Source organism: Cupressus sempervirens, chromosome 8, assembly GCF_028749045.1.
Source record: "Cupressus sempervirens isolate cs-2001-9-10 chromosome 8, ASM2874904v1, whole genome shotgun sequence".
NCBI classification, from domain to species: domain Eukaryota; kingdom Viridiplantae; phylum Streptophyta; class Pinopsida; order Cupressales; family Cupressaceae; genus Cupressus; species Cupressus sempervirens.
Window position 1 is genome coordinate 68,126,153 of NC_143125.1, and position 10,511 is coordinate 68,136,663.

General features: G+C 33.2%; 1 protein-coding gene across 2 annotated transcripts; it reads left to right on the forward strand.

Moving 5' to 3' along the window:
* The first annotated feature begins 6,283 nt into the window (after window positions 1–6,283).
* Window positions 6,284–8,553, forward strand: LOC149541651 (patatin-like protein 2). Of its 2 annotated transcripts, XM_089796815.1 has the most exons (8): window positions 6,285–6,538; window positions 6,634–6,815; window positions 6,913–7,099; window positions 7,198–7,359; window positions 7,455–7,532; window positions 7,619–7,840; window positions 7,922–8,097; window positions 8,197–8,553. In XM_089796815.1, the coding sequence occupies exons 1-8, from the start codon at window positions 6,413–6,415 to the stop codon at window positions 8,255–8,257; spliced, it is 1,194 nt and encodes a 397-aa protein (XP_089652941.1). In that variant the 5' UTR covers window positions 6,285–6,412; the 3' UTR covers window positions 8,258–8,553. The 2 variants fall into 2 exon arrangements, with proteins under 2 accessions (XP_089652942.1, XP_089652941.1); XM_089796816.1 differs by lacking the exon at window positions 7,198–7,359 and having other exon boundaries at window positions 6,284–6,538.
* Window positions 8,554–10,511: the final 1,958 nt, after the last annotated feature.

The window sequence follows — 10,511 nt, forward strand, 5'->3', positions numbered from 1 at the left end:
TATAGTTAGAAAGAATGAAAAAAAAAAAAAAAAAGGAGTAGAGAAGGGATGAATGTGTCTAGCTAGGTTCAAAAGAGGATATAGTGGTTGTGGGACTAGTCTCTTCTAGAACATTGAATAAATATCCATTCCCTAAGAATCTTAAGGAACTTAAGAAATAGTGTTTGGTACTAGTTAGGGTGTGGTGGTTGAGTTTGGATGGGCTGGCTCTTGGTATGTTCTTGTGCTAGAGTTTTTATTGTGGCTTGTGGTCTCTATAATGGTGGTGTTTCTATTTGGTATTGTTGGTTTTGTGTGCTAGTAATTTTATGACTATTGTTTGTTGATGGATTTCTGTGCTTCTTTTAGTAGTTTGTGTTTGCTAGTTCTAATAATGTTTAGCTTTAGTTTATTATAGTTGGCTACTTTCATTAATATTTAGTTACTCGTATTCTCCTGGTAAATCTCTCTTTTTCTCGTGTTAAATCCCGCTTTTTTTTTTGCTTACTTTACTTAGTATTTAGTTACTAGTATTCTCTCCAGGTAAATCCCCTTTTGATTGTCCTGAGAACTTGATATTTTCGGCCCAAACAAACTTGCGGTTGTAACTGGTTGTAACCACATTCGGGTGTATATATTTCCCCTAATCTATTATTATTAAACTCGTGAAAAGTTCAGCTTCTCCTTTTCATTTTGTATCAGAGCGGCTATCTAACATACTCCCAATGGCTTTTTTCTTTTAAGAAGCGTCTGGTGCTAGCTTGAGACGGGCTTCCTATGGAGAGGCGTTAGAATGGACTGCAAGTTCTATCATAATTTGTTTTGCCACTACTTATACAGAAATCAAAAGAGAAATGCTATGAAGAATTTCTGGAATTCAAAAAGTAGACAGTAAAGAACGGGAATTCCAAAAGTAGACAGTAAAGAACGGTTATTATTTTCTGTATTTCTGCATATACGATGAGTTCTTTCTATGCTTTACCCCTATGGCTCTATCGCCTTCCATCCTCCTCTAATTTATTCTATAATTGCTCCCGCTGCTGTCTGGATTTATTCATTATACCGAGGTGGCACCGGCGGTCTTTTTCAAAATCTCCATCTCTGTAGTTGCCACTAGAAAAGCTAAGGGCTTCCTCTGCCTACCGATGACGTTAAAAATTTATTCAACCTTCTACTGCAATTGTGATGTGAACGAGACATCCATAAACTGATTCTAATGGTGTACGAACTATTCTATAGCATGGCGCAAGAAATGCAATCTTAACAAATGTGATGGTTGGGATATGCAGTGTTAAGGGTTAGAATTTTTTAATTGGCAGTGGTCTAGTCTGAGATGTCTGTGATCAAACGGTCTTTGGAGATAAAGTACACATCAAGCGTACATCATTTTTTAAATAGGAGTACAAAAAAAGTGCGGTCATTAGAACAACCCCGTGGTAATTTTGGGGACAAGTAGGAGATAATTTTCATAGCTAGTCAAATTGTAATATGAATATCAGGATTTAACTATGTGATTTTTGAGTCAAAATCGATGACCCATGTTTCATGAGTAGTGATTCAACATGAATCCATCTCTCATGAGAATAAATGGAACACTTAGCACTCATTGGATCTAGGTGATGCTCACAGGGGTGAAGCACCGGGACTTCCCAAGAGGTCACCCATCCCAGTATTACTCCAGCCTGAGCGCGCTTAACTATAGAGTTTCCTCCATAGTTAAACCCAAAGCTTCCAAACCCATTTGCAAAACCTTCACCAAGTGTTGTGCCTTATGAACCATTCATTAGAAAGCCCCTTAAGCTCATCAATTGATAAGTAGGAGATAATTTCCACAGCTAGTCAAATTGTGATATGAATATCAGGATTTAACTATGTGATTTTTGAGTCAAACTCAATGACCCATGTCTCATGAGTAGTGATTCAACATGAATCCATCTCTCATGAGAATAAATGGAACACTTAGCACTCACTGGATCTAGGTGATGCTCACAGGGGTGAAGCATCGGGACTTCCTGGGAGGTCACCCATCCCACTAGTACTCCAGCCTGAGCGCGCTTAACTACACAGTTTCCTCCATAGTTAAACCCAAAGCTTGCAACCCCATTTGCAAAACCTTCACCAAGTGTTGTGCCTTATGAACCATTCATTAGAAAGCCCCTTAAGCTCATTCAATTGATAAGCTCATCCATTTATTCTCATGAGAGATGGATTCATGTTGAATCACTACTCATGAAACATGGGTCATCGAGTTTGACTCAAAAATCACACAGTTAAATCCTGATATTCATATCACAATTTTGGGGATAGTTTAATCTCTACCAAAAAAGGTACCAAAGATAAAATAAAGTCAAAACTTTTTTTTCTCAGATTCACGAAACTTATTGATTTTTTTCTAATTTTGTTGTTGTTTTTGACTACAAAGTATGCAGATCATGAAGATCAAATACTAAAATTTTAAAAAATTCTATGATGTTTTTGATCTTTTGAAAATTGGTCAACTGTACTGTAGATATACTTTCGCTTAGGAATATATAGTATTTGATTTGATAGTGGAAGTGTTGTTCATCAATGCAGATTCTATTATTCAGGATTTAATTTTTATATTAGAAAAATTAAAATACTAAAATTGGCATAACTAAGACTATAATTGGTCTTCCTCTTCTAGACTGTGTGCTTCATTATGTAGATTTAGATAAATAATTTGCATGTATTTGAGATAATTTAAGTAAGCTATTTGGAGTAAATAGCGTTAACGAAAAATTTTATTTAAAATTTTAGTTGTTTAGCTTCAAAATAGAGAATGTTATCACAATTTCAAATCATATCAGCAACCTGAGGTCTCTCCTTAGGAAACTTGCATAAATTAAGGTTCCTATGGATGGTAATGCTAAGGTCATCTTGTTAAGCTATTTATCTTCCAAATATAATAATGTTGTCTCTACACTTAGCGAGATCACCTTGTAGTCTTTAGAGGACACTATTTTAACTCTTCTAGCAAATGAAATGAGGAAAAATGAAGTTATAGAAGAAAATGCATTGTACTCACAAAGTACTAAAAGATTGTCAAACAAAAAAAAGACAATAAATGTTTTTACTATAAGAAACATGGCCACACAACATGGATTTGGAGACCTAGAGCTAATGATATTCTTAAAGGAAAATTGAAGGAAGACTCTAATAAAGAAGGTAATGTTTCTTTCATTAAAGATGATACATCACATAATGGAGAAATCATTAATACATATCATATTAATCCCAATTTTGTATTGTGAACTTTCATTTTTGGAGGTTGGCGACATCAAAGGATGGAGGATTTTCCTTCATCTCAATTCAACTTCTTGCTTTGAGATAGTGCTCTACATGAGAAGGTCTTTTTGACAATTTTTTTTTTTTTCCTTTACTTTTCTTTTTGATGCTATCAAATGCCAAGAATATATGTTTTGTGAAGCTTCATTATCAAGATAGGTTTGGGACTTTGTATTACACTAAATATGATTTTTTGTACAATGAGTTTTAGAGTATTTGATCAAGAATTATACACTTTTGTGGTTACTAGACAATGTTAGAGATCTATCATATCTCTTTGGAATCATTATTAAATAATTGAAGACTTTGTCGTTTAAAGAACACAATAGGCCGCTACACCTTTTTGAGGGTCAGAAGACAACTTGATGGAGACTTGCTTGGTTTAGGATTTGCTTCTCTCTCTCTCTCTCTCTCTCTCTCTCTCTCTCTCTCTCTCTATCTATCTATCTATCTATCTATCTATCTATATATATATATATATATATATATATATATATATATATATATATCTTAAGGGGGGTTCGTAAGGTGAATATGAATTTTCTAGAATCAATGTAATAATGGGGGCGAAGTTGGCATTATTTTATTATTATATATCATTAGCTTTAGGTCCAAACAACTTGTTGTTGTAACTACCTCTGAGTGTATATATTTCTCTCATCTCTTATAAATAAACTCATCAAAAGTTTATCTTGTTTGGCTCAATTATTTTTTCATCAAGAGTTAAAGCCCTCTCCTAGTTTATCTAATTAGAATGATCACAAATTTCTCAAGGATGGAAAGAATTGACTCCTTACTAACTATTTGAATATACCAATTAGAAACTCATGAGCATAAGGTGGCAAATATTTTGTACCATATAAATTACTTCGAGATTAGTATGGATTAATTAGTAGTGTTAGATTTAAATTTCTTTGGAATAGTGAAAATTATATCAAATAGATTGGGGTGTTCAATGATTACATGTGACTTTAAAAAAATTATTAATTTGCATAGAATTTTACAAACTTAAATCTTAAATACTTACTAAAAACATTGATGTAAGATATGAGATATAATAAAATCAATCAATGAACCACTACTTGGAAGAAATAGAAGACATCTCAAGATGAAGAAGTTTGATTTTACACAAATGGAGACAATTTTTAGACTGATACTTTAATTGATGAGAGAATAGAAACACCATTAATTCTATACTAGGTGAAGTGTACTTTTAAAAGTACAATAATGGATTAAAGGTTACAAGGAAATGATCAGTTCTTTTGAATTTAGAGTAACTTTGGATATGGTATGTTTGCTAAGGGATTTATGGAACTCTACTAGCAAGAGAATTAAAAGTATTAATATATAGATAATTTGTTAAAGTAAGGTTGATATTAAAGGAGGATCAGGTTGAATTTTCTACTAGATATAGAAGACTTGTGTTTGAAGTAAATCCATTGGATATCAATGATGTAGGAGGCAATGAAAGTAGTATTGATGGAGGAAATAATTTAAAAGTCTTGTGAAAGAAAACAAAGCTATTTACACATTTTATAGTAGAGAAACAATACAATGACTACTTCCATTAGCTTCATAGATCCAAAGCTTTGTATTGAGGTGAATTCAATAATATTTTGGCTTGTTAGTTATGATTTAAGGAAATGGTATTCAATAGAATGGAAGCTTAGAGAACTTAACAAACCAACTACACAAATTAAAGAAAAAGGTAAAAACACTTAGAAATATTTTACAATTAGGTTACAAGTGATGAAGTATTATTGTATTTAGAACTAAACCCATCTAATTCTACTTGTAAAATATCAAATTTGTTAGACGAGATTGATTAACATAGTGCACTTCTAATGTTTCTAGAATGATCAAAACTATAATTTTTTTGACATGAAAGTATTAGCTCCAAAACTACCTCTAGTGAGATTGGCATGCCTCTTGTAAGTATAGCGATATCTCACATTATTTATAGTTTATAAGAAAGTATTAAAAAATGGTGAAGGGAACACACATCATCTTCAAAATTATTTTATCAAGATATCATAAATAATAACAAATCTTCACCATGATTTACATATAAACTTATGACTCAAGACATCACATAATATATATAGAATTATATTTGCATCCAAAAAAGATAAAACCTTTAAAAAAAAAATCAAGAATATATATCTCAAAAAATTTCTAATTTTATTTGCATTCACTAAGTTAGTATGAAAAATCTATAATTACCAATATCATATCTCAAACTCTTTATGTTTAAGATTCTACACATATAAACAAATCACCTGAACTAGTATTCATTATATCACCATCAAGGAATATATAGATGATATTTTGAACTATATGTCTTCATCTCTTCACATGATGTTTTCTAAAGACAGTACACAATATTGCTATCTATAATACTATAATACACCAACGCTTCTATGAAAGAATCTACCCGCTACAGCAAATACCGAGTCATTAAATATTCCGTAAGGCACGTAAGGGTCTTGGTCCAAGTTTTTGTTTCTGCCTTGTATAGTTTGGACAAAATTAATTAGATGTATACAATGCTCCATCGACGTTAAGATCTTAAATTCTCTTCATTAATGTAAACATAGGCTGATGGTTTGTAAACATATCCTCGAGGATTTAGCTAGGACCCCATCTTAAGTGGAAAAGACTTGTGGAAAGCTTTTCTTTCAATGCTGTCATTTTCCTGCTTTAATTACGGACATCATTTGGCCGAAAGTAAGCACTTCATCAATTTTCTACCCACGAAAATCATGTGTGAGAAGGCATAATTACACACCGTCTTGTACATTGTAATGATCTTCACCATATCTATATTAGACGTGCCACCTGGTCTCTGAAGAAGCAGGATTAACATTTATAGTCATTTCACACTCACATCTGTGCCCTTTGGTGGGCAGTACACTGCATTCCACGAGCATTGCTTGTAGACAAACCATGATTCATTCCCACTTTTTCTTTCTATATATGCAAACCATTGCAGCACCTTCAAAATCATCATCTTCTTCTTCAACTTTGCATAGTGGTCTACCGGTTGATTAAGTTGGATAACTATTAAAAGTTGTTCCCATCTCAGATTGTCTCATTTCATTCAATATTTGCTTGTCAACTAAGTGCAATGGCAACTGAGAGACACCTGTCAGCCACTGCAGGAGATATGATCACAATTCTCAGCATTGATGGAGGAGGAGTCAGGGGGATCATCCCTGCAACTATACTTCAGTTTCTAGAGGCAGAGCTTCAGGTGTTTTAATTCTATCCAATTCTAAGGGTTTTTCTAGTTTGCTTACTATATTGAAGTCATCATTTTATCTAAAAGTAACTTAAATTTGTTGACAGAAACTGGATGGCCCAGATGTCAGATTAGCAGATTACTTCGATGTCATTGCAGGGACAAGCACAGGAGGTCTCGTTACCGCAATGCTAACAACTCCAAACGAGCAAAACAGACCATTATTTGCGGCCAAGGACATTACACAGTTCTATTTGGACCAGTGCCCTAAGATTTTCCCAGTCAAAAGGTTAGTGACCTACAATTCACACGGATTCTCAGTTGGTAGACTAAAATGGACTATTAAAAGAGTAGAAGGCACTAAGGTGTTTATTGAATCCTCGCAGCGGTATTTCGGGATGGTTCCAATCAATATATTCTACTGCGAGAGGCCCAAAATATAGTGGGGATTATCTGCACAAGCTTTTAAGAGATTTAGTGGGTGGCGTTCGATTGCACCAACTACTAACTAATGTGGTCATCCCTGCCTTTGATACCAATTTAGAGCAGCCCATTATTTTCTCCACTTTCGAGGTGCTTTTCTTCTTCTCTCTTTACCAATCTGGGTCCTTTCTATACTATTCTTTTATAAATAAATAGATCCTCATTTGTGTGTGCGTTATGTAGTACAGGCCAAACATGATGTATCAAAAGATGCATATATGTCAGATGTATGCATTAGTACGTCGGCTGCCCCAACATATCTTCCTGCCCACCATTTTGAAACAAAAGATTCTCGAGGCAATACGAGAGAATTCCACCTCATAGATGGAGGAGTGGCCGCTAACAATCCAGTTATAATAATTCTAGTTTTCCCCCCCTTACATACTTGTTTATTGGCTACAGCTAACCATAAGAATGTTTTTTTAACTGTACTTCCAATTTGCAGACTTTAATTGCAATCGACGAAGTGACACAAGAATCCCTCAGGCACGGCGAAGATTGGGTATCTCTAAGCAAAGTAGAGGTGAATCAATTTAAAAAATAAACATTATCTTCAACATAAGGGAATTATGAATAAATGAGTATTAATGGGTAGCAATTTGTTATCAGGACAAAAGAAAGATTTTGGTGTTGTCTCTTGGAACTGGGTACAAAACCGCATCGTACAAGGCAAGTGATGTCGCAAAGTGGGGACTCTTGGGATGGCTCCGTCAGGAAAATGCAGTACCGCTAGTCGACATTTTTATGCAATCAAGTTCAGATATGGTGGATATTTATACTTCCTTAGTCTTTCAAGCCTTCGATGCTAAAAAGAACTATCTGAGAATTCAGGTACATAAATTTCTTCATAAATAGAAGTGTTTTACCCATTTACTTTAAAGTGATCTTCACTCACAAGTTGTTTGATTTTAGGAAAATAAGTTGACTGGAGACACAGCCTCTGTGGATATCTCTACTTCGGAAAATCTGAAGGAACTTGTGAAGATAGGGAAAAAGCTTCTGGAAAAAACTGTTTCTAGAGTCAATTTAGAGACGGGATCGTTTGAGAAAGTTAATGGGGAGGGTACCAACAGCGATGCCTTGATCAGGTGAACATTTGTCTATACAATCATAACTGCTGCTCATTCATTCCATTACGAAATGGAAAACCGACAAGTGTTACTGATGACTTCTTCACTTATGCGTAGGTTCGCAAAGGAACTCTCGGACGAAAGGAAGTTACGAGTGAAGCGATCATCTCTGTTCTGAGGAGTTCAACGCAATCACGGGAAAGAAGCCTGTACCCCGTTGAATATTTTCCTTAATGTTGGTGGGCCAAAATAATGTTTGTAACACCTACTTGACCGTGTAATAAGGGTAATTGGTTAATTTTCGGAGCTGAAGTAAACCAAACGATTGTGTGAAATAAAGCGAAAGTATTTTCCTTATTTTCACCATGCACGGGTTAAATTGATAGTATTATTAATATTATTACCATATAGTGTTACATGTAATTTCATAAGATTTATGTTTTACTATAAATATAAAATGGACTTTTTATATTATTTATTTATTTATTTATTATTATCTAAATATGATTTTAGAAGATCTTATCAATATGTAGTATAGATATTTTTTGGAATATTGATATTAGGATTCAACTTTATAGAAGTGCTTCACACGAAATTATTTCTCATGAAAATGAATAGAATACATAGTATTCATTAGATATAAGTGTTGTTCATATAGGTGAAACACCATTCTCAATCCATATAATACAAGTGTTAGAATAAGAACTCTTTAATGAATGCCATTTAACTAATCCATTGATTGTATGACAATCATGTCTTGAAAGAATATTTTACTCTTCAACTAGAAGAAAATAAGTGCCTTATTATGAAGTTCTTATTTGATCCTTTAGTCAATCTAAAATTACATCATTGTGCAATTACGTGTCAAATTTTACTTTATCCCTCAAATTTTAGTTTCTATTTCCAAAGGGATCGCTTAAGAAATGCACAAGCTCCATCATATTTTCGTTTCCCATGTCTAATATGAGAAATATTTGCATATGTTGTATTTTTGCTTTCTTGTTTATCATCAACCAATAAAATGTTGCAGAATTCTTTAATTGGCTCATGCAATTATCTAACACTATTAGGTGTTGCATCATGTGTTTTTCTCTTTCCCTTAAATTATTATGAATGTCTCAAATCATTAATAAAAAGCCATTGATGAATTTATTATCACTTAAGTAGAGATTGTGCTCCCTCCAAAAAAAATTTAATTCTCTTTAGTACTATCAAGTGTATACCTATAGACAAAAAATAAATTACTACTTGTATTAGATTATAATATAGTGATTAAATCTCTTCTTGTAGTAAAATAATTTAGTTCTTTGCAAAGTCAATGATATAAATTTGTAATGTACCAGTTAGACGATGTAGTGTAGAGTAGACAAGTGGGTGTGGAAGGAGGGAAGCTAGAGTCCTCCAGAATGTAATGTCTATTGTTGAATTTGAATGTGCATAATATGAAGGGGTCACAAGATGGGTTTGAATGTCTTATGCTTGTATGGACTCTTAGAGTAATAAAGTTTTTTTTGTTATTAAATAAATCATGTTGATTTAATTATTAAGTCACTTATTATCTCTAGTTTACTCAAGATAAACTTTGGCCATATAATAATTAATTCTTTTATTTATTATTATCATGCAACCTAGGTTTTACCTTTTAGGGTTTCGATCTCATTTATAAGGATTGTTCTCTTTGTAAAAATTCATTCACTTTTCATAATAGCAAAATCTCTTTTTGCTCATCAAGAATGTATAATCTATGGATCTCAGAATTCCAGCCTCCATAGCTTTTGCTTCTCTCTTTTTGTGGCAGGTGTTTGCATGTATGTGATTCTTGGGAGCCATGAAGTTGATCTTTCATCAACTTCAGCATGGACAATGGGTATGGATGGTGGTACAAATGGTATAGAGGAAGGTCAGTCACAGTTATCATGCGAAGGAATTGGGGCAATATACAATGGTATTTTTATTACTATATGATAAGGAACTGTTGTATACTAAATCATCATTGTCATTCATTCATTCCATTATGAAATGGAATATAGAAAAGTGTTAATGATGGTTTTGTGACTTATGCATAGGTTCGTAAAGGAACTCTTAGACAAAATAAAGTTACAAATGAAGTAATCATTTGTGGTTTGAGGAGTTCAACACAATCATGAAAAAATGCCTTAGCCCTTAAAATTTATTTGGTTAGTGCTGGTGCAGCAAGATAATTCTTGTAAAACCTACTTGAGTGTGTAATAATGGTAATTAGTTGATTTTTGAAACTGAAATAAACTAAAAGTATTTTCATTGTTTCCACCATGCACAAGGTAACTTGTTATTATTAGCACTTTTCATAGGCTAAGTATTATTGTGATACTTTTTACATTTCATGTGTTAACTCATGATTAAAAGTTTTCCTTTCTGTTTAGAAAAGATTGATACAAGTATGAGGATGTATT